This window comes from Caretta caretta, chromosome 3, assembly GCF_965140235.1.
Source record: "Caretta caretta isolate rCarCar2 chromosome 3, rCarCar1.hap1, whole genome shotgun sequence".
NCBI classification, from domain to species: domain Eukaryota; kingdom Metazoa; phylum Chordata; order Testudines; family Cheloniidae; genus Caretta; species Caretta caretta.
In genome coordinates, this window is record NC_134208.1 from 170,247,543 (window position 1) to 170,271,858 (window position 24,316).

General features: G+C 45.3%; 1 protein-coding gene across 4 annotated transcripts in view; it reads left to right on the forward strand.

The window, feature by feature from the left end:
- Positions 1 to 22,953: 22,953 nt before the first annotated feature.
- The window catches only part of UBR2 (ubiquitin protein ligase E3 component n-recognin 2), a 103,310-nt gene continuing 101,947 nt past the window's right edge, over positions 22,954 to 24,316 (forward strand). For 2 of the 4 annotated variants that reach the window (XM_048843047.2, XM_048843044.2), the window contains exon 1: positions 22,959 to 23,104. In XM_048843047.2, coding sequence (XP_048699004.1) covers positions 23,080 to 23,104 — 25 coding nt within the window. In that variant the 5' untranslated portion in view covers positions 22,959 to 23,079. Of the gene's footprint in view, positions 23,105 to 24,316 lie in introns of all 4 variants that reach the window. The other 2 variants (XM_048843048.2, XM_048843043.2) reach the window with 2 other exon arrangements.

Genomic DNA, 24,316 nt, shown 5'->3' on the forward strand with positions numbered 1-24,316 from the left:
GTCAGTGTCATTATCCCCAATTTACAGATAGGGAAACAGAGTAACAAAGAACTAAGATATGTAGGGACCTAATTCCCATGTCTAAATGAGGATCTGAGCCTTTGCCTCTTTGTCACTCAATTTTCCTATCTGTAAAAAGGGGATAATGATACTCGGAGAACCTGGCCAAAGTGACTTGTTCAACTTCTCAAAACCACCCAGTCTTTAAAGGTAAGCCCAAAAGTCACTTACTTTAAGCCACTTGGCAACCTGAAATCCCTCCACCCACTGGGTGCTAGTTTCTGGGAAGACTCTAGACTTTGTTTTAGGAGTTGCCCCTTACGTGTTTCTTACAACTATCTTGAGAGAAGGGTGTGTTCACACATCAGTCCATATGAGATTTTAACACAACCCATAGCAAGGTTTCACCCAGGTCATATCAGTCGTAGGGAAAAGGAGAAGCACCATTTAAATGGTTTTCATGTCTCTCTCTCTTTCTCACTCAAATGGCACAAAAATTTGTTGGATAGTAGAGTTTGAGTACAAGACCTGATGTCAGGAATGATGTCTAGAATTACTTTATTTACTGTATATATATTAGCAATTCATATTTTACAGGAAAAGATCGCCACAAAGTGTCACGGTGACATCCACGATCAGGCTACTGGCACCAGTTAGATCTTGTTATCGTCAGGAGGAAAGACCTACCCTTAGTGCAGAACACTTGAACATTCCACAGCTGATTGTGACACTGACCACTCCTTGATTGTTAGCAAAGTGAAAATGTATTCTACTATGAACTTGATTATTACTGGATGCCCCTCCTGGATGGAAACATTTGGGTCACAGGTCAGCCTGGGATGGGGAGGGACCCAGATCAACATCTAGCTTGTAGACAGCACATCCATCCAAAGGACACTACGGATTAGGAACAGGAAGTGAGACAAAGGATTAGTGTGCATGTTTGTGTGTAGGCATGCAAGTAGCTGCCTGGGAAATGGCCTTGTGATAGGGGAGACTAGGTAGCAGAATCTAATCGGCAGCACTTGTAGGTATAACCAGATAAGCATGACCAGGATGATTGGCCTTGGAGTTCCCAGGGAAGGACTGAGAGTTGAGTAGGGCTGAAAAGGAGAAAGCAGACATGATAGAAGCAATTCTGTGGTTTCCAAGGGACCGTATCATATGCCCAATACCAGGTTTACAATGGCTCCAGTGGCAGCATGGCACCAGGCCCAGGCTCCAAAGGGGCCTTGGCCCGGCCCAGCCTGCTCTGCTTGGGCTGCGATCCGAGGCCCTGACAGCTCTTCTCCACCCCAGCCCCTGCCCAGCGCTCGCTCCTGTTGGGTCGCAGGCTTGCTGAGGGTCCTCTCTGCCCTCTGGCTCCTCTCTACCTCCTGGTCACAGCTGAGGCTGAGAGAGCTGGAACCTGGTGCTGCCTGCCTGTGGCTGCTGACCTCCCACCACAGCTCCGCACCCGCCCCCCGCCCGGGGGACTGACTCCTCCCCCTCTTCCTGAGCTTTGCATGCCAGGGGCTGGGGTTGATCCCTCCTCTTCCCAGCTCCACATGCTGTGGCCAGGGCTGACCCCACCCCCGAGCTCTTCTCACCACTGCTGGAATTGGGGCTGACCCCTCCTCCACCCGAGCTCCCCGCACCACTGCCAGGTGCTGGGGCTGACACTCCCCATACTGCTGCCAGGGGCTGGCCCCCAACCCCCACCAGCTCCATGCTGCCCGGGGGTGGGCCTGACCCCCCAAGCTCCGCTACCTGATACCTTGCGTCGCCAACCCCACACGCGTTCCTCCACGCCCCACTCGGGGGGCACACCCAACATTTTTGGTAAACTGGGCATTTGTTCATTTGCTCTTGCCAACTGATCAGTTGGCAAAAGCAAACGGGACAAATGCCTGTTTTTCTCAAAAAAAGTCAGGATGGCCGGGACAGAGCTTAAAAAGGGAACTGTCACAGCCAAAAGGGGATGTATGGTCACCCCACTTCCAGGCAAGTGAGTCCTGAGGGAGCCCAGCTGGGGTGAGGGCAGAACCTGGCCTGGCTGATCGTGCCACTCTCGAGAGGCCGGAGCGATTCCCTGCCCCAGCACTGTACCAGCCCCGGCCGCGCTGCCAGCTCTGCCTGGCAGATGCAGTCACCTCCCAGCAGGGCTCGTGAGTGTGGCCGGGGGACAGGGTGTGAGGGAGTGGGTCTCTGAGGGATCTTTGGGGGCAGTGTTGGGATGTGAGGCGGTGTGGCTGCTGGGCAGTGGAGGTTTGTGTGTTTTGGGTGCTAGGCAGTGGGGGGGTCTGAGTGGAGTGCTGTGTAGTTGTGGTGGTGGGGCTGTGGGGAAGTGCATGAGGCAGTAGTGGTGCAGCTCTGTGTGGGGAATGCTGGGCAGAGGTGGTGGTGTGCAGGGCGCTGTGCATTTCTTGTGGAGGGGCTGTGTGGGGCGGCTGCTGGGCCTAACAGTTCTGGGGGATGCTGGGCATAGGGAGCTGGGGGCTGTGTGGCCCAACCCTGTGGAGAAGAGGCACGCTAGCAGCACAGGGCTGGGTGGGCCAATGTGCATATAGCAACTGCCGGTTTGTATATAGTGCTCTTGCACTGGGCTGCGCGGGGCCACACCTGGCATGCCATGCCCAATTGCCCCTGGCTGGCCCCTCCAGGGACCAACCTCCCCATGCTGTGCTCCATTGATCCCATGGGGGCCCACAAATATGTTTGGCGCCAGACCCACAAAAGGTTAATCTGGCCCTGCATATGCCAGCTGGGGAATAATTGGAGTATAATGCACATCACCCCATATACCAGGAGCCGGGGGGAGGGAGGTGTAGAAGCTAGTTGGCTCTATATAGCTGGGGAAATCCCCAGCACGGAGATTGTGGGTTGTTTTCACTTCCTTAACCCCTAAGTATTAATTGTGGCCTTTTTTTAAATTTTTTTTACTTTTGTGAAATATGCTCAGCTCTGAGACTGAACACGACAGGTCTGTAGGTTTGTTCCATTATATATCCTCTGCTGTTCAAATATTGCATTGTTAGAGGCCATTTCCACTGAAATATTTGCCAAAACTCCCCTTAAGTACAGTGGTTCCATTCAGAATCACACCTACACCGAGGTATATTTTCTAGTGATGATCCCATGTTTTCCCTTTCTTCACAGCTAGGCAACCCAAAGATGTTGGATTGTTCCACACCTGAAAATCCAGGTGTCTTTTCTTTACTCTCTCTGACCTTGCTACTTGGTAGGTTGGAAACTTTTTCTGTTTGGTTTTTTGTAAGACTGTTTCACAGTCTGAGTAATGTGGGTCACTAGGCTTTCCATTCCCACTCCAGTAATGGTTATAGTATTCAAATGTATGTATGTCTAGTTCAGTGTTCACAGTTGCAGCTCCTGCATGCATTCAATCTGCTTCTTCACTGCATTCGTAATTAATTGCTGTATGCTCTCTCTCCTCAGCTCACCTCCTTTTACCAATGGTAAGTCCACTTTGCTCAAGTGCTCTTACTGAAGCACTACAAGATGGCATCTTTCACTTGTCAGGAAACAGGATATTTAGGGTCGAATGAATAATCTTGACATTTGTTTCCCCTTTGCCTTAGATATTTTACAATAGTTTTATGAATCTCAGATATTATACATTTATTGGACTTTGTGACTGTCTTAAATATTCTTTACTTGCTATGTGTAGTGGCCCCCAAAGAGATGTCTGGCCATTAGAGATCCTGACACACACCCACAAGTCTGGTTCTAATGATCCAAACAATGAGGTTCCACCATTTCCCTTTGTAGACTTTTGCACGGTGCACGGTAATAGACCCCCTCCACGCTATGGATGTTTTTACTAATATGCATCTTACATTTTCTTTGCTCCATTTCTTCCCATTCTAATTATATGCTCTTGCACGACCTTAAAACTTGTATTTTGTCTCTAGGTAAGAATATGCAGTCCCATACACACACACATCTTTGTCAAGCTGATCATAAGTATCCTGATTTTGTAAAAACAAACAAAGTAATAAATCAGAATCTCAGCATTTGTACCCAGCTCTGGAGGCTACAGAATGCTCCAGTCACCTCTTAACCTGACTACTGCAACATCCAGCTTTCTAGTTTCCCCTCTCTATTCCCATCCAACATGCTTCCAGTAAAACAATTTTATTTTTTCACCATTCCAGACATGTCTCCTTCATTCTTGAATCTGTATGTCTGCTTCAGTTCTTTGTCCTCATTTAGTATCTCTCTTTAGGTATAAGGTCCTCTGGCTGCATCTATACTCATACACCATTTCCTGCATTACACCCAAGTCTCATAGTTATCCCCTGTGTCTCTGTCAACTGCTCCAGACCCAGTCAGTAAAAAGCAGGTCAGGCTGCCTAAAAGTAGGTCTATGCTGTGTTTCTAACCATCTTTAAAATAAGCTTAGCTGAAAACCAGTCCGGCAAATTTCCCAAGGTACAGAGGTCCGTAGAATGAAATACCTAGGCACAACAGGGTCCGTTAAGTAGCCCAGTGCTGTGTTAGCAGGAGAGAGGGAGGAGGGATGACTTTTGTGGGTTTGTCAAACCTTTATTTGTTCATGTTTGTTTTGTATTTAATAGGCTTACAGCTGTGTCTTTGCTCTTTAGAGCACTGTATTATACACTGAAATGGATGGTTCCTTTCAGCAATTAAACAAAGCCAATAACCTGAAAGAAACCATAGCTGAAAAGCACAATCTTGACCTCTGATTGACCTTGACATTTACAAGGAAAAAGAACTTTTCGTTTAACAGACAAAACAAGTCAGTGAGCCAGGAGGAACTAGAAGAAAATGGTTGTGTTGCTTTTTGATTACTTTGTTTAAACCAACATACTACATGGTTTACAATACTTCATTACAATGTATTAGGGCTTGGAGATGATTTAATGCCTGTTTATAATTCAGACCATTCTTGAAATAAACAAGTGAATGTTTGGAAAATGGATGAAGCTGGTCTGCTGGAGACATCATTAAACACATCTCTGAAAAGCAAAACACGGGCATACTACACTTAAATGTCTTTTCCTCCTACCTTTGGCTGTATTTCAAGTATTTTACCTAATGATGTATATTCAAAAGTAACATTGCACTATAAAATTGCCTAAGTGTTTAAAATTGTCTAATACGTATAAATGTGTAGGGTATTGCTTTGGACATAGAAAGGCCAGTTCTTCAGGGTTTTTTCCTCCCACTTTTAAAAACTGTTTAGCTTTTAAAAATGGGGAGTGAAAGAGAAAGGAGAAAAGGCAAAAGAGAGGAGTTGGTACTGTTACGTTAGACTCCCTTGCTAGAATCTAAATTAAACCTGCTACAGGCAGCTTTAATTTATGCTGACTCTGTTGTGATGATGGAGGGGAGAATTGTTTAAAATGAGGAACTTTTTCATTTTCCTATAGTCCCAGGTAACTTAGGGCATGACTACACTTGCAGATGTAGAGCACTTTGAGTTAAACCAGCCTTCGTAGAGCGCAGTAGGGAAAGCGCGGCAGTCTGTCCACACTGACAGCTTCAAGCGCACTGGAGTGGCCACATTTGCGGCACTTGCAGCGGCATTGGGCGTGGTGCATTATGGGCAGCTATCCCAGCATGCAAGTGACTGCAATGTACTTTTCAAATGGGGGGGGTGGAGTGTGACAGGGAGTGTGTTGTGTGTATGTGGGAGGAGAGAGAGCAGGTTTTGGGGGGGGGGCTGAGAGCAAGTCAGCATGCTGTCTTGTAAGTTCAGACAGCAGCAGATCCCCCCTTCCCCTCGCCCCTCTCACACACAGCATTCCACAGTAATGGTTGCTTTGTATCGGAGCAGATAAGCATGCCGGTTGCCAGAAACAGAGCTTTGAAAGGCCACATCCGCATTCCTACAGCGATTCAAAAACAATGACAAGAGTGGCCACTTGACTTAAGGGGATTATGGGACATTTCCAGAGGCTGATCAGAGCACAGTAATGCAACGCCTTGTTCACAATGACGCCCGGCTGTTGTAGCCAAGGCGCAGCAAATGTTATTCCACTCACCGAGGTGGAGTACCCGCAGTGTTGTAGCCGCGGATTCAGAGTGCTCTACGTGCCTTGCCAGTGTGGACGGGTAGTGCGTCTGGAGCTCCTTTATTGCGCTGTAGCTCACAAGTGTAGCCAAGCCCTTATTCACTCCTTCCCCCCACCTTTGACAGGTGGTCGGGGAGAGAGGAGAGGATTCACACTTTGCGTTATGTAGCACCCACAGATCTGGATTTAAGCATGATTTCCATTCCCTTGTGAAAAAATCTGGAGGCTGTGTTAGTATGTAAAGCTACCTTAAGTGGTTGCTACTCAATGCAGACATTGCCCATCTTGTTTTCCACCCCTCTGTGGTCTGATGTGCTCATGGTGACCTGAGCCACCGTAAAGGTGGGCAAACATATTCTGTACCAGATGGACCCAGTGCATTGTCTTGACATTCAGCTGCAGATACAGTGACTTACAGTAATCCAGTCTGCATATGACAAATGCATGGATTACTGTGGCCAGGTCACCTTTGAGAGGAAGGGACAAAGATTCCTAGCAAACTGGAGGTGAAAGAAGGCATTTTTGGAAATTGATACTACCTGGTCATCCAATCTTAGTGATGAGTGAGTCAGACATGAATGCAAGGAACTAGACTAGATGACATCTCAAGGTCCCTTCCAGTCCTAGGATTCTATGACTGAGGCTTTGGACCACTCTGAGAAATGGAGGCTGTATAATTTTGAAAAGAGGTGGACACAACATCATGGCCAGCTCTTTGAAGTGCTTCCCCTTTCCAAACAGCATCACTTCAGTCTTGCCTTGGTTCAGCTTGGGCCAACTGTTCTACAACCAAAAGCTAATGTCCTGTAGGCATTCTGACATATTAGTAGTGGTGATGGTTGCATCAGTTAAGAATGAGATATATAGTTGACTGTCATCAGCATACCGTTGGCAGCTAACTTCATTGCATTTCACTGTCTCTCCCAGGGGTCTCAATAAATATTGAAGAGAAGCAGGCAGAGGCAAGGTGTAGGGGCGACATGTGGGGTCAAGTGCCCCCGCAAAAGGGTTCTGTCCTTGCAAAGTCAGCATGAAACAGGACTGACTCCTGGCTTAGCCATTTCTTCAGAGTCTGGAAGGCCCTCTCGCAGTCCTCGGACCACTCCATGGCCGAGAGTTCTTCATGAGGTCTGAAAGGGGGGACAGCTAGGATGGTGAAAACTGGTATGAAGCATCAATAGTACCCTACTAGCCTGAGGAACTGCCTTACCTGCTTCTTGGTCATAGGGATGGGGCAGTCTCTCAGGGCTTGTACCTTGTCCACCAAGGGGCATGCCTGGCCCTTTCCCACCATATACCCAAAGTATGTCACTTCTTCCTCCCAGGATCCACCCTCCCACTCTTTCCTCGACCGACTCCGCATGTTCTGGTCGGCCTTGTCTTGGCTGACCTTAGACTGTGGGGTGCTCAAAGTAATATCCTCAGGTTACACCCTGCAGTTTGTGACCAACCGTCCCTCCCTGTCCCACTTCAGGGACCCTTCTCACGAGCAACTCCTCGTCCAAGAGGTCGAGAACCTCCTGCACCTGGGAGCAGTGGAGGAGGTCCCTTGAGACATGTACTCCTGCTACTTCCTGATCCTAAAAGCAAAACGGGGCCTCAGACCCATCTTGGACCTATGTCATTTCAACAAGTCTCTCAAGAATTTGAAGTTTCGCATGGTCTCCCTGGCCTCCATCATCCCCTCCCTGGGTCCGGGATTGTGGTATGCCACCCTCGACTCGAAGGACGTATATTTCCACATTTCCATTTTTCCGGGGCACAGGCGTTTCCTTTGTTTTAGGCTGGGCCAGTGCCATTTCCAATTCACAGCATTGCCATTCAGTCTCTCGTCAGCCCCGAGAGTATTCACGAAGTGCACAGAGCCCATGGCTGCTTACCTGAGGCACCGGGGTGTTCAATTTACCCCTACTTCAACGACCGGCTAATAAAGAGTTGGTCCCGGGATCAAGTGCGGCAGCATCTTAATCTGGTTTGTTCCACCTGTCACGATCTGGGGCTGTTAATAAATAAGAAAAAAGTTGACCTTAAGTCCAGTGCAATGCATAGAGTTCATTGGAGTCGTCCTCAACTCTGCTCCGGCCAGAGTCTTCCTCCCTGAGGCTTGGTTCCAAGCCATGGCGGACCTCATCTCATGCATGCAAGCCCAACCTCTCGCATGCCTGTGATTATTGTGTCACATGGTGGCATGCACTTACATGGCTCAACACGTGTGGCTCCGTCTCAGGTATGGCTGGCCTTGGTCTATGTACCCAACAGACAGAGCATGGACTGGGTGGTCAGGGTCCTGGACCATGTACTGTCATCACTCATCTGGTGGCAGAATCCTACATTGGTGTTGGGGTGGGAGGGGAAGAGTTCCCTTCGTGGCTCTGTCCCCATCAGTGACCCTCATCTCCAGTGCCTTGAACCTGGGGTGGGGAGCCCACCTGGGTGATCTCAGCATGCAAGGCCATTGATTGAGTCATGATTGCTCCCCACACATCAACATCAGGGAGCTCAGAGAGGTTCATCAGACCTGCTAAGCCTTTCTACCTCACATAAAATAGCAGGGTGGTCCGGGCCGTGATGGACAATATACCAGCTATGTTCTATATCGACAAGCAAGGCGGAGTCAGATTGTCTGGCCTTTGCAAGAAGCTCTCAGGCTCTGGGTCTTCTGTGTACAGCCGCACATCTACCCGGGGCCAGGAACGCTTTGGCAGATCGCCTCAGCAGGACCTTCTCATCTCACCATGAGTGGTCCCTCAATCCAGAAGTGGTCATCATCTTCCAGAGGTGGAGGACTCCCCAGGTGGACCGGTTCACATCCAAGGCAGAACAGAAAATGCCACATTTTCTGCTGGATGCGGGGGAATCAAGAGAAGCTCCCTGTCGGATGCTTTTTTACTCCTGTGGTTGGGCGCTCTGTTGTATGCCTTTCCCCCAGTGCCTTTAATTCACAGCGTCCTCATGAAGATCAAGCAGGACAAGGTGAAGGTGATCCTCATAGCACCAGCTTGGCCGCACCAGCACTGGTTCGGCATGCTTCTGGACCTCTCGGTGGCTGTCCTCTTACAGCTACTGCTCAGGCCGGACCTGCTGTCCCAAAACCACAGCAGTCTTCTGCATTCGAACCTGGCGGCAGTGCACCTGATGCTTGGCTGCTGCATGGTTAAATGCGGAGGAGCAGCAGTGCTCAGCTGGTGTCCAAAAGGTCCTGTTGGGCAGCAGAAAGCCCTCCATGAGAGCGACCTACCTGGCCAAATGGAAACGGTTTACTTGTTAAACCTCAGATAAAGGCATTCGGCCTGAGTGGGCCTCATTGCAGTTAATCTTGGACTATCTTCTGCATCTCAAGCTCCAAGGCCTTTCCCTTTCATCTATCAAGGTCCACTTGGCCACTATTTCGGCCTTCCATCAGCCGCTCGAGGGTAGGTTGGTTTTCACCCAAGACAGGACTGTCCGGTTCCTCCAGGGCTTCGAGCGCCTCTACCTGCATATCAGGAATGCGTCCCTCCGTGGGACCTGAATCTTGTGCAGTCGCAGCTCACGGGGCCTCCCTTTGAGCCTCTGGCTTCCTGCTCTTTCCTTCTCCTTTCCTGGAAAGCCTTGTTCTTGGTTGCAATAACATCTACCCACCGGGTCTCTGAGATTAGGGCACTTACCTCAGAACCACCCTATGTGGTCTTTTACAAAGACCAGGTCCAGCTGTGGACTCACCCGGCTTTCCTTCCCAAGGGTAGTTTCACAGTTTCATACGGGCCAGGACATTTACTTACCTGTCTTCCAAAGCCGCATAAGTTGGAGGAGTGTAGGTTCCACTCCCTAGACGTCAGGAGGGTGCTAGCCTTCTACATTGAAAGGATCAAGCCATTCCGCAAATCAAAGCAATTGTTCATCTGCTGCTGGCCTGGGGTACTGGCCGCCAGCCCCCTTGTTACGCAGACAAAACTACACAGGATTGTTTCAGGGGACAAGACGAGATGTCACGTTTATTCTAACACAATTTGATTTATGACCAATAACTAATATCTAATATCTATGTACACACACGCACATCAAATGTTCTGCAGCTGCTGTATAGTTACCAGTCCTGAATGTAGCTTGAGTTCGTGGCTTGGGTTCGTAGCTTGTGGCGGCTAACTGGCCAGGAAAGCCGGGCACAAGGAAGAGCTGGGTCTCTGTTGGGCATGCACCGGTGCCCTTCCATGTTGGCAGCAGAATGTTACCCTCCAAAGTTTTCCATCTCACCCATCCTTTCTGTAGGCTTTAGTTTGAATCCAGAGTCTATAGGTCTTGCTGTGTCATGCTGCCTCTGGTTTCGGTATGATTGATCACCTGTCAATTGCAGACATGACTTTCAGCCTAGGACCTGGCTTTGATGTTTCTTCAATTGGACTTTTGTTCTTTTCTTTTTAGGGTGGACTCTTCTTGTTTTGTCAGGGGGTTGTCTGCATCTTCAGCCATTGGTGTTTACACTTTATTTCATCAGGACAGGCTGGGGCTGGAGGTTGATTCCATCATCCATCCATACCTCATTCACACATCTAAACTAAACTAATAAGATTACAGCAGGGTTTTGCAAAAATGAAGGTTGCAGCAAGCTTTTACAAAATGGAGTGAGCATTTTAAAATGGAGTTTGAGTTACAATATGGACAAGTGTAAGGAATGGCAAACAGTGAACAGAAGTTACAATATAGACAACTATAATGAATGACAAACAGTGAGTGGAAGTTACAATGTTGAAACAGTGTAAGTTTCAGTGATTTAAGCAGCAATTGGATTGAAAGTGAAACTCAATTAGGCAGTTATTGGGGTAACCAGTTTTATGAATGAATGTTGTTTCATTTATAAAACTTTACCTATGAAGTTATATTAATAAAGTGAACAATTAAAAACAATTTCATTGATCAGTTCTACACCCTGCCAGCTAGGGTTCCAGCCACCAGCCACGAGTCGTGGGGGCTCCGCTGCTGGCCTGGGGTACCAGCTGCCAGCCCCCTGCCAGCCAGGGTTCCATCCGCCAGCCCCGCTCAGCCCGCTGCCGGCCTGGGGTCCTGGCCACTGGCACTGGGCTCTGCAGCCGCCCCCAGCTGGGGCCCACTGGCCCCAGCCTGGGGCAGTGAGGGGTACACACAGGGACAAGACGAGGCACAGCTCAGCACCCCCACCTTAAAAATTGTTCCAGCGCCACTGTACTGGGATATTTTTAAGTGCTGATTTGCTGCTTACATCACTATCACGCCACGTGGAACAGCGCACTGCATTTGACGTTGAGATTAGAATGTACATGCAAGAACTGGAATCAGAATTTTCTGATAAATTTCAAGATTTCCAGCAATTTGGCCAATGCTTTCTTTTCTAATTAAACCTAAAAAGTTCAACAAGAGCAACTTGGATTGGTCTGTATTTCAGTCGATGGGTGTTGAAGATTTCGAAATGCAGCTCATTCCGTTAAAAAGCTCAGAATTGTGGGCATCAAAGTCTGGAGGTCTGCGGAGTGCACTTGAAGCTACCGAGAGAGATCATGGGGCCTCTGTTCTGACCTGCTGGACGTCCCTGCCAGTGAAATTTAACTGTTTGAAGAAAATTGTGTTTGCAATGCTTTCAGCATTTGGATCCACATACCTGTGCAAACAGGTATTTTCACACATGAAATCTGTCCTCTGTCCCTCTACAGTGGATGGCACTTTGACCTAATAGCTGGAGATCCATGTTGTCATCAAATGGAGTTGCAAAGAGTTGCAGAACAATCAATTTATAAGCACCTGGAGGATAATAGGATGATAAGTAATAACCAACATGGATTTCTCAAGAACAAATCATGCCAAACCAACCTAATTTCCTTCTTTGACAGAGTTATGGGCCTAGTGGATGGGGGGAAGCAATAGATGTAATATATCTTGATTTTAGTAAAGTTTTGACAGAGTCCCACATGACATTCACATAAACAAACCAGGGAAATGTGGTCTAGATTAAAGTACTATAAAGTGGGTACACAACTGGTTGAAAAACATATTCAAAGAGTAGCTACCAATGCTTCACTGTCAAACTGGGAGGACATAATTAGTGGATTTTTAATTCAATATTTTAATTGATGACTTTGATAATGAAGTAGAAAGTATGCATATCAAATTTGCAGATGACACCAAGCAGAGAGGGGTTGCAAGCACGTTAGACGTCAAGATTAGAATTCAAAACAACCTTGACAAACTGGAGAATTTGCTTGAAAAAAAAGAAAAATCAGTGAAAATAATTGCAAAGCAGTACACTTAGGAAGGAAGAATCAAATGCACAAAGATAAAATGGGGAATAACTGGCTAGGTAGTAGTGCTGCAGAAAAGGATCTGGTGGTTATAGTGTGTCACAAATTTAACATGAGTTAACAATTCTGGGGTGTATTAACAAGAATGTTGTTTGTAAGACATGGGAAGGAGTTGTCCTGCTCTACTAGGCACCAGTGAGGCCTGAGCTGGAGTATTGTGTCCAATTCCATGCACCACAAAAAATATGTGGACAAATAGGAGAGAGTCCAGAGGAGAGCAACAAAAATGCAAAGAAGTTTAGAAAAACATGACCTATTAGGCAAAGGAAAAATTAGGTATGTTTTATCTTAAGAAACGAAGATTGAGGGTAGACCTGATAATAGTCTTCAAATATGTTAAGTGCTGTCACAAAGAGGATAATGATCAACTATTTTCTATGTCCACTGGCAGTAGAACAAGAAATAATCAACTTAATCCATTCTGCAGCAAGGGAAATTTAGATTAGATATTAGGCTATATCTACACCACAGTTTATGTTGGCATAATTCATGTCATTCAGGAGTGTGAATCACCCCTATGAGTGACATAAATTACATCAACATAAGCTCTGGTATGGACAGTGCTATGTTGGTTGGAGAGCTGCTACCACCTCTCGTGGAGGTGGTTTTATTATGCTGATGGGAGAGCTCTCTCCTGTTGGAATAGAGCGCCTTCACCAGATATGCTTCAGCACTCTATGTGTAGACAAACCCATAGAAAAAACTTTTTAACTATAAGGATAGTTAAGCACTGGAATATGCTTTCAAGGGAGGTTGTGGAATCCCTGTCTTTGTTTGTTTTTAAGAACAGGATAGACAAAAATCAGCCAGAAATGATCTAGGTATACTTGTGCTCTTTCTCAAGGTCCCTTCCACCCCTCCATTTCTATGATTCTATGGTCTAACATTGTTTTGCAAGACATGACATTGCATGACTAAATCATGTCATCATGACATGCTGAAATCATATTAGCAACAGTTCTCAACCAGGGATCCAGGGCTCCCTGGGGGGTCACGAGCAGGTTTCAGGGGGACACCAAAATAAACCAGAGAGCAGGGCCAGTGTTAGACTTGCTAAGGCCCAGGGCAGAAAGTTGAAGCCTGAGCAACTTAGCTTCGTGGGGCCCCCTATGGTGTGGGGCCCTCGGCAATTGCCTTCCTTGGCTTCCCCCTAATGCCAGCCCTGACTTTTAATTTACTGGGTATGCAGAAAAACAGTTGTTGTGGCACAAGTGCGCCATGGAATTTTTATAGCGTGTTGGGGGTGGAGGGACTTAGAAAGAAAAAGGTTGAGAACCCCTGATATTAGGATATGAAGATGTAGCATCACCATTCCCTGGCTGATAGGAGAGAGAGAGTATTTCCATCCTATTGTCTCTCCTCATATTCCCTTGTGATAGAATCTTCACTGAGATGCAGGTCAGTTTGCTTAGTAATACTTGTGCTACCTAATAAAGTGCCACCTTACTAACCCCAGGCTGAATACCACTGCTGTAAAGGATAATGGCCACATTTATGCTCATGTTTTCTACTCCACTTTTAATTTTAATATAAAAACAGATTTCCTCCTATATCCTTCCCACTGTTATTTAATTTATCCCATATTTTTACACTGTCCATTTGATATCTTGCCCCTTCCCCTCAAAGTGTGTCTAAAATCTTGGGGAAAATAAACTCGCTTGTGGTTTACCACTGGAAGGACTACCAATATGGTATTACTACCCATTGTAAAAATAGAAACTTTCTAGTTTACACACTGCTTGCCATACAGTATTGTTAATACTCAAATGGAGTTAATAATTTGAATCAACTTGTTAAAATACACCAATAAAATTATTTATATTTTTATTATATATGGTCAATTGTGGAAGTCTTGCTTTGTGAAATGTATCTTATCAATGTACCAACTATTGGGTTGCATATTTCACATTAATTTTATAATTTATGTTATTAGAGGTGAGATGCTGTAACTGTGCCTTAGTGGGTCACAACTGAGGATACCAAATTTAGGACAAACTGCTGAGAAATAGGGCAAACACAACCCAAAACTGGTGATTATTCTTTTATAAGATTTACTAAACCAGCCACAAAAGTAAACTTCTATTTCACCACACTGACTAACAAGAAAACATAAAGGCAGTTTCCTCAGGCATTCCAGTTCTTATATCACCACCAAAAACACTGGATTCAGAGATGAGTGGTTCTTTACAACCAGTCTCATCAAATAATAGGTTCTTCTGATCCCAAAGGACCAACCACACACACCCAGGTCAATATAAAACTTAGATCTTACCCAAAAATCACGCTGATGCCAATCCTTTTGTATCTAAAATTAAAGGTTTATTTATAAAAAGAAAGAAAGAAGAGAGTTAAAAATTGGTAAAAGGAATCAATTTCATACAATAATGGCAAAGATGTTGGTTCAGGCTTGTAGCAGTGATGGAATAAACAGCTGGCTTAAGTCAAGTTTCTGGAGTACATCCACAGCTTGGATGGGTCATTCAGTCCTTTGTTCAGAGCTTCAGTTTGTCGCAAAGTTCCTCCAGAGGTAAGAAGCAGAATTGAAGACAAAATGGAGAAGGTGCAGCTGCCTTTTATAGTCTTTTGCCATGCAGCCTGTGCTTCCTTTGTTTCAGACACAAGCTGCCCAGCACCTATTAGAGTTCTTTCCATGGGCATGTCCATGCATGCCTTGCTGAGTCATAAGGTGTATCTGCCTTCTGTCAATGGGTCAATTGTATAGCTGATGGTCCATAACGGACCATCAAGCAGCAAGCAGTGCTGATGCCAAACTGTCTGGGGGTGTCACCCAGAATCATAGCACAAGTCTGAAATACAGACATACATACATATCTATAACTCATAATACAAAGGTGATGCAAACATATAAACAAGATTACCATATCTGGCAACTTATAACATTTGTGCAGATATCTTACATGCCAAATTTGGCTGTGACCAGTGTCCCAGTGGGGGATAACTATGGTCACTCAATTAGGATGAACTGCAAAGAATGGGGCAGACAATTCCCATAAAACTGGTGGATATTCCAATACTTATAACTTCACATACAAAAATGACATATGCATACAGATAGCATAATCGTAACCAGCAAAACATAACCTTTTCATAGACACCTCACTCGACAACCTTTGTACAATATTTGCTGCAAATATATAACAGTGGTTGCAACAATGCTCTATATGGTCATATTCTAATCAGATAACATCACAGATGCTATTTTGGACAAGACAAGAAAGAGAATTTGTAAATAGGATTGACAAATCTGTTTTTCCAGTATTGACTTCTAGGTTAGTCTTAACTAAGAAAATGATAGTAGACTGTGACTGTACACCTCTCCAATTGGCACTAGTGAGAAAAAATATGTAAATGAATGCATCTTAAATTAATCTACATTTGCAATGCAAAGTCATTATTTTGGTCATTGAAATCTAACTATGAGGCCTTTTAATATTACATAAAGATGACTGAGCAAACTGTTCTGTCAAAATCATTGCTGTAAGAGATGTACGTCCTGCTCCTGCAAAGACTTACACACATGCTTCACTTTCGCTTCGAATGGCACTATTTATGTGCATAAAGTTAAGCATACGATAAATCTTTGCAGGAGCAGGACTTTATACACAGGTGTTTGATATCAACCAAATGAAAATAAAATGCTGATAATTTGTTTTAGGTGCAAAACCAATTAAGAAGTTACAATAGCACACTTGTTTTACAAACCAGACAAGGAAGTAAACATTGTTTGAAAAAGGTCACTTATTTTGTCATCCAACCTGGCTAAGAGGAACAAAGAAGAATCTTTCATAATGATCAGAATGCAAGCCTGAGTCAATCTCCTGAGACCGAACAGTTTTCTTTATTACTGCCAGAATAAAATGTTAATGTGGGAGAAGAATAAATTGCATTTTATTTATCTGGATCTATAAAAATGGCTCCTAGCCATATACTCTAGGCATTACTGACATATTTTGTAAGTATTTTTAAGTTAGTACTCTAACATAACTGAACTACTTCAGTCAACTTCAATACAGTCAACAACCACCAAACCAGCAACTTAAAAGCTCAGTTTCCATCTCCAACAATTTCTTTCCATTACAATTTCCCCATTCCTGTTTTCAAATGTCTGGGGAAAAGATAAGCCTTGCAACAGGCCTTGAAGATCATCTGATTCAAGCTATTTTGGACCAAGCAGGGAGCACATTCCAAAACCAGAGAGCCCCTTTTGTGAAATTTGCCCTGCTAGCAGCCCTTTCTCATTATAACAGCAGGATTTCAGCTTGAGCATATCTGCTGATCTCAGTTGTGGTAAGGGGGAAAGAATATTTAAGGTAGGTAGGTCCTAAGATATTTCAGGTTTCACAGATCAAAACCGATTTTATATGGGAATGTTCAATCACTATTTGAATAATTAGTATTTAGTTTATTTATTTACATGGTGTATTTAACTTTTATTTGTTTAACAAAGATAATACTTACTAAAATGCTGTTGTATAATAGAATTCAGGAATTCACCCAGAAGTACAAATAATGGCTTTTAAGGACAGAGGCTATGAAAGAAGACACGCTGGTAACTAGCGGGTAAGCAAGGAGGTAAAATAATCCTAAAAGACATTGTGTGTGCACACATCCTAAAGGACTATAGGCTGCAGGATCAGGTTTCTGTGGGTTTTTGTGGGGTTAGAGCTAAGGATATGTTGTAGACCTGCAGGAAGCTACCATCGAGAATGCATTCTAATCCTATTAACGTTAACTCCTGTTGGTCTCTTCTCTGCACTGTCATGCCTTCTCAGAGGATGGGAAAAGAAGGCTGGGCAGTATGACTCCTCAAATTCAAGTATGATGTTTCTGAATTCTAATAAAAAGAAAAGGAGTACTTGTGGCACCTTAGAGACTAACCAATTTATTTGAGCATGAGCTTTCGTGAGCTACAGCTCACTTCATCAGATGTATACCGTGGAAACTGCAGCAGACTTTATATACACACAGAGGATATGAAACAATACCTCCTCCCACCCCACTGTCCTGCTGGTAATAGCTTATCTAAAGTGATCAACAGGTGGGCCATTTCCAGCACAAAGCCAGGTTTTCTCACCCTCCACCCCCCCACACAAATTCACTCTCCTGCTGGTGCTAGCCCATCCAAAGTGACAACTCTTTACATAATCAAGTCGGGCTATTTCCTGCATAGATCCAGGTTTTCTCACATCTCCCCCACCCCCATACACACACAAACTCACTCTCCTGCTGGTAATAGCTCATCTAAACTGACCACTCTCCAAGTTTAAATCCAAGTTAAACCAGAACATCTGGGGGGGGAGGGTAGGAAAAAACAAGAGGAAACAGGCTACCTTGCATAATGACTTAGCCACTCCCAGTCTCTATTTAAGCCTAAATTAATAGTATCCAATTTGCAAATGAATTCCAATTCAGCAGTTTCTCGCTGGAGTCTGGATTTGAAGTTTTTTTGTTTTAAGATAGCGACCTTCATGTCTGTGATTGCGTGACCAGAGAGATTGAAGTGTTCTCCGACTGGTTTATGAATGTTATAATTCTTGACATCTGATGTGTGTCCATTTATTCTTTTACGTAGAGACTGTCCAGTTTGACCAATGTACATGGCAGAGGGGCATTGCTGGCACATGATGGCATATATCACATTGGTGGATGTGCAGGTGAACGAGCCTCTGATAGTGTGGCTGATGTTATTAGGCCCTGTGATGGTGTCCCCTGAATAGATATGTGGGCACAATTGGCAACGGGCTTTGTTGCAAGGATAAGTTCCTGGGTTAGTGGTTCTGTTGTGTGGTATGTGGTTGTTGGTGAGTATTTGCTTCAGGTTGCGGGGCTGTCTGTAGGCAAGGACTGGCCTGTCTCCCAAGACTTGTGAGAGTGTTGGGTCATCCTTTAGGATAGGTTGTAGATCCTTGATAATGCGTTGGAGGAGTTTTAGTTGGGGGCTGAAGGTGACCGCTAGTGGCGTTCTGTTATTTTCTTTGTTAGGCCTGTCCTGTAGTAGGTAACTTCTGGGAACTCTTCTGGCTCTATCAATCTGTTTCTTTACTTCTGCAGGTGGGTATTGTAGTTGTAAGAAAGCTTGACAGAGATCTTGTAGGTGTTTGTCTCTGTCTGAGGGGTTGGAGCAAATGCGGTTGTATCGCAGAGCTTGGCTGTAGACGATGGATCGTGTGGTGTGGTCAGGGTGAAAGCTGGAGGCATGCAGGTAGGAATAGCGGTCAGTAGGTTTCCGGTATAGGGTGGTGTTTATGTGGCCATTGTTTATTAGCACTGTAGTGTCCAGGAAGTGGATCTCTTGTGTGGACTGGACCAGGCTGAGGTTGGTGGTGGGATGGAAATTGTTGAAATCATGGTGGAATTCCTCAAGGGCTTCTTTTCCATGGGTCCAGATGATGAAGATGTCATCAATATAGCGCAAGTAGAGTAGGGGCTTTAGGGGACGAGAGCTGAGGAAGCGTTGTTCTAAATCAGCCATAAAAATGTTGGCATACTGTGGGGCCATGCGGGTACCCATAGCAGTGCCGCTGATCTGAAGGTATACGTTGTCCCCAAATGTAAAATAGTTATGGGTAAGGACAAAGTCACAAAGTTCAGCCACCAGGTTAGCCGTGACATTATCGGGGATAGTGTTCTTGACGGCTTGTAATCCATCTTTGTGTGGAATGTTGGTGTAGAGGGCTTCTACATCCATAGTAGCCAGGATGGTGTTATCAGGAAGATCACCGATGGATTGAAGTTTCCTCAGGAAGTCAGTGGTGTCTCGAAGGTAGCTGGGAGTGCTGGTAGCGTAGGGCCTGAGGAGGGAGTCTACATAGCCAGACAATCCTGCTGTCAGGGTGCCAATGCCTGAGATGATGGGGCGCCCAGGATTTCCAGGTTTATGGATCTTGGGTAGTAGATAAAATATCCCAGGTCGGGGTTCCAGGGGTGTGTCTGTGCGGATTTGATCTTGTGCTTTTTCAGGAAGTTTCTTGAGCAAATGCTGTAGTTGCTTTTGGTAACTCTCAGTGGGATCATAGGGTAATGGCTTGTAGAAACTCGTGTTGGAGAGCTGCCGAGCAGCCTCTTGTTCATATTCCGACCTATTCATGATGACAACAGCACCTCCTTTGTCAGCCTTTTTGATTATGATGTCAGAGTTGTTTCTGAGGCTGTGGATGGCATTGCGTTCCGCATGGCTGAGGTTATGGGGCAAGTGATGCTGCTTTTCCACAATTTCAGCCCGTGCACGTCGGCGGAAGCACTCTATGTAGAAGTCCAGTCTGCTGTTTCGACCTTCAGGAGGAGTCCATCTAGAATCCCTCTTTCTGTAGTGTTGGCAGGGAGACCTCTGTGGATTAGTATGTTGTTCAGAGGTATTTTGGAAATATTCCTTGAGACGGAGACGTCGAAAATAGGATTCTAGGTCACCACAGAACTGTATCATGTTCGTGGGGGTGGAGGGGCAGAAGGAGAGGCCCCGAGATAGAACAGCTGCTTCTGCTGGGCTGAGAGTATAGTTGGATAGGTTAACAATATTGCTAGGTGGGGTGAGGGAACCATTGCTGTGGCCCCTTGTAGCATGTAGTAGTTTAGAAAGTTTAGTGTCCTTTTTCTTTTGTAGAGAAGCAAAGTGTGCGTTGTAAATGGCTTGTCTAGTTTTAGTAAAATCCAGCCACGAGGAAGTTTGTGTGGAAGGTTGGTTCTTTATGAGAGTATCCATTTTTGAGAGCTCATTCTTAATCTTTAATAATATTTCAGAAGTAGAAAGGTAAAGACATGACCACAAAAGGTCTGAAACATTATATCCAGGAAGATGTTACACTCGTGTTGAAGTAACAGATATACAAATTACATTGCTGTTTAGATCCCATTCCTTCATATGCAAAGCGTGGTACCTCTCACATGACCAGACCACAGAGGTTTTATTGCTTTTTCCATGCTTATCACAGAAAGAAGGGCATCTCATTATGTCATGTAGCTTTTTTTCCTCTCCCTTCCTTCTGGGAGAGGCCTCATCCCATATGCCTTATGCACCTGCAACTCATGAATAGAAGGTGGAATGGACATTACGGATAGTTTGAAAAAAAAAAATCCATGATTCCAGAAGGACTTTTGGCATTCCATGGACTTTTATTGAGAAAGCGGCAATGAAAAAATTAATAAAATGCACTAGGTTAAAACATACATCCCTGATAAATTAAGAACAAAAGCAAAGTAAACTTATTCTCACAAGGTTGAAAGTCAAAATAAATATTCCAAAGGCCATTCATTTATCTGTTCTGCCCAGCTATGACCCAGGCAATCCTCTTCCAGTTACTGAAGGCAAACTCTCCCAGAGTTCTGTCTTCCCTGTTATTCTAAAAGCCCAGTGAAACTCCAAAGCAAATTTCACACTCTTATAACACACACATATCACTGACAAAAACCACAACCAAGTGAGTTCTGAAACCATGAATCTCCATCAAGCAATGCTTGCATAACATACCATGTCTTGTGTGTGTCCATGTATGTATGTATATGATATACACTGATGCCCTCTACTGGATGAAATGTCAAATTGTTCAAGGGTTATCTTGTTACGGCATAAGGCCAAACTTATGTATATATTATTAATAATAATACACTGCCATAAGTATATTTGTTGCTTTACAAACAAATGAAAGATAGGCTATCTGCCCTGAAGAGTTTGCAATTTGGTCATTAGTTGGGGAAACTGAAGGGGAGGAAAAAGAAAGAAGAAACAACAACAACAAAACCAACAAACATGCACACAAGGATCAAAAGAAACTGGTGGAAAATTGCTAACACACATTGTTATCTTTTTACTCCCTCCTTAATATCTACCATTGTTGTGATTAGTACAAATCACCACCATCTCTGACTACTACCTTATATAATCACATCTGTCTCTCCCTTGCCCTCTACTTCCTACCCATTTGTCTGTGTATTCACCTGTTGCACATTAAATCCTGGATTGTGAACTCTCTGGAGCAGAGATTGCCTTTGTGTTATTTGTACAGTGCCTAGCATGATGGGACCCTAATCCCGGTTTGCAGTATCTGTTCAGTACCACAATTTAAATAAAAAGAAAAGGAGTACTTGTGGCACCTTAGAGACTAACAAATTTATTTGAGCATAAGCTTTCGTGAGCTACAGCTCACTTCATCGGATGCTTGCAGTGGAAAATACAGTGGGGGATTTATATACACAGAGAACATGAAACAACGGGTGTTACCATACACACTGTAACCTTTCCCTCCCCCACCCCCTCCTCCCCGCTCTCTTGCTGGTAATAGCTCACCTTCCCTGATCACTCTTGTTACAGTGTGTATGGTAACACCCATTGTTTCATGTTCTCTGTGTATATAAATCTCCCCTCTGTATTTTCCACTGCATGCATCCTATGAAGTGAGCTGTAGCTCACGAAAGCTTATGCTCAAATAAATTTTTTCGTCTCAAAGTTGCCACAAGTACTCCTTTTCTTTTTGCGGATACAGACTAACACGGCTGCTACTCTGAAACCTGATAATTTAAATAATAATCTCTAATTAGTGTATGGCATTTAGGACTGGTCTACACACAAAATTGCACCAGATTAACTGAACATGTGATGTTAAACAAATGTAGCTTGCACCTAAACTGCTAAAAACTAGGTTTAAACCATTGTTAGGGTCCACACACAAAGTTACATTGATTTAACTAAAATGGTTTACCATCTCATCTTTTATTATACCAGTGCAAGTAGACAAACCTCTAAATACCACAGTGATATATGCTTTGAATGACTTAGAGGAGACAGATTGAAGCATATATGAGAAAATACCTGTAATGGAGATTGTGCTGTAGCTCAAATGAGTGAGGCCTATGTTTCTGGAATGGAAGGTTTGGGGTCAATGCTACTAAACTACCTAAGACTAGATGATCTAGGAGTCCTTTAGGAGTCACAGAACAACTTGCAGGAGAGTATATTTACAGCATTGCTAACCTTTGCACTATTTGTACTTGTCTTAAAGCCCCAACTCCTGGATTCATGCAATTAAACAAAAGGAGGAAAAAAGCAAATTTCTAGCCGTCCTAGTTGTGGAGAAAAACCTTGGGACCCACATTCACACGAAAGGCTTAAAAACTAGAAAACAAATCAACTGAGCCAAAAGATATTTTTTAATAATCTCTGGATTTTTGGAGGCCTGGGCTCCTGATTTTTGACCACTTGCGATTGGAGATAACCCTGGAAAGTGTGTGTGTGTGTGTGTAAGCTAACATTACAGGTGTTGCATTGCTGAGGACAAGAAGCAACACACCTCTAAGCTGACATGAGGCACAGCCCCCTGATGCCGCCAAGCTGCAGTGCTTAGGGCCTCAAAGCCCTGGGCCATATATGTGGGGGAGGGGAGGGGAGGGGAGAGCGAGCAGGAAGGTTATGACGCCAGCCAGCCAGAGGAGAGAGCCGCCTTACCTCCCTGAGCGACAGAGCACCAGCGCCAGGAGAAAGACTACATCCCCCACAATGCACCGGCGGCCCATGATGGCGTCCCCGTGGCGGGAGGGGGAGGGCTGTTATACGCCGCCCGGCGGCGGGGGGAGGGGGAGAAGCGGAAGTGGGTTCTCCCCGCAGGGAGGCCGGCTGGGTCCGGTTCCGGGTGTCACCTACTTGGCGGTGCTGGTGGAGGGGGGAGGAAGATGGCGTCGGACTTGGAGACGGAGGTTCAGGCTATTGACAGGAACTTGCTGGAATGTTCTGCCGAGGAGGCTGCCGTGGTGAGGCTCGTCCGCCCGCGGGCCCGTTAGGGGCTCGGTCCCGCGGGGCGGGGCGGGTATGTGGGCGGGCGGGCCGGCAGGGGGTCTGTAGGGCCAGGCCCGGGGCGGCCGGCGCTGGCAGGGGGGAGGCGGTCTCTAGGGCTGCCGGAGGGGAGGGGTGAGGCGAGGCCTGAGGGAGACGGGGCGTAAATGCGCTGGATGGCGAGGGGCGGTTGCGGCGGGGCTGTTCAAAGGGGTCCCGTGACTTAGGCTCATTCTGCCCCCTGCGTGTGAACTTGCTGCTGTGACAAGCCCGGCGAGGGGTGACGGGACCTGGAAGGGAGGCGCAGAAGCCGCTCTCCCGTCTGCCTGGCTTGTGCGCGTGACAGCCCTGCCGTGTAGAGTCCGCCCTGCTGTTTCCTCTCTCAGACCGGTCACTTGCCCCGTCTCTTGTTTTTCACTGACTGTGTTTCAGGTGGCTGGTTCCTCCTCCCTTCGCAGTTTTAAAGTGTTGTTCTTAAGATTTCTTGGGAGAAGGTTTTAGAAACAGTGTTTCCTTCTTCCCCCTCCTTAGCTTTTAGGTCCCAAGCTAGGAAGGAGCTTCATGTGTACAGACCCGTGAACGGCGTCCCATTGATTTCAGTGGGATTCTGTGGGAGAGCAGTGGCCTGCCCTCATGGACCTGTTTGCAGGATTGGGGCTTTCATAAGCAAGCAGTTTTGTGTTCTGTGCCAAGTGTGTTTGGGGTTATTAGGAGGAAAAGCCCAAGAGAAGATGTTAGTAAGAACAGTTTAATATCTAAAATTTCCTATGCTATTACATTGAGTTTTAAGGTACAACTGCAGGATGATGGACCTCTCATGCTCATGGAAACATTTAAGAGCACTGTGTTTAATGTCTCTCTTGTGGGACCAAGGCCCTGTAAGCACTTATGTATGAGAGTTCCATGATTCAGGTGCAGAACTCTTGGGTGTAACTAGCATCAGAGCCTAAAGCTCTTTGTATGTACATTTCAATGACAGATTTACAATTACTTATCTGGAGGAAAAAAAGACATTCCCGTAATTCAGATTATCATAGTATTTTTATTCTACTAATATGTATGTTACCTCTTTTAATGCAGATATGGGGTGGCAACTGTGAAAATTGATTTGTTCCATGTTTTCTCTGCATTTTATTTAGCTGGTGTGTTTAATGTAGGGGAATAAAAATACTTTGCATACAGTGGATATT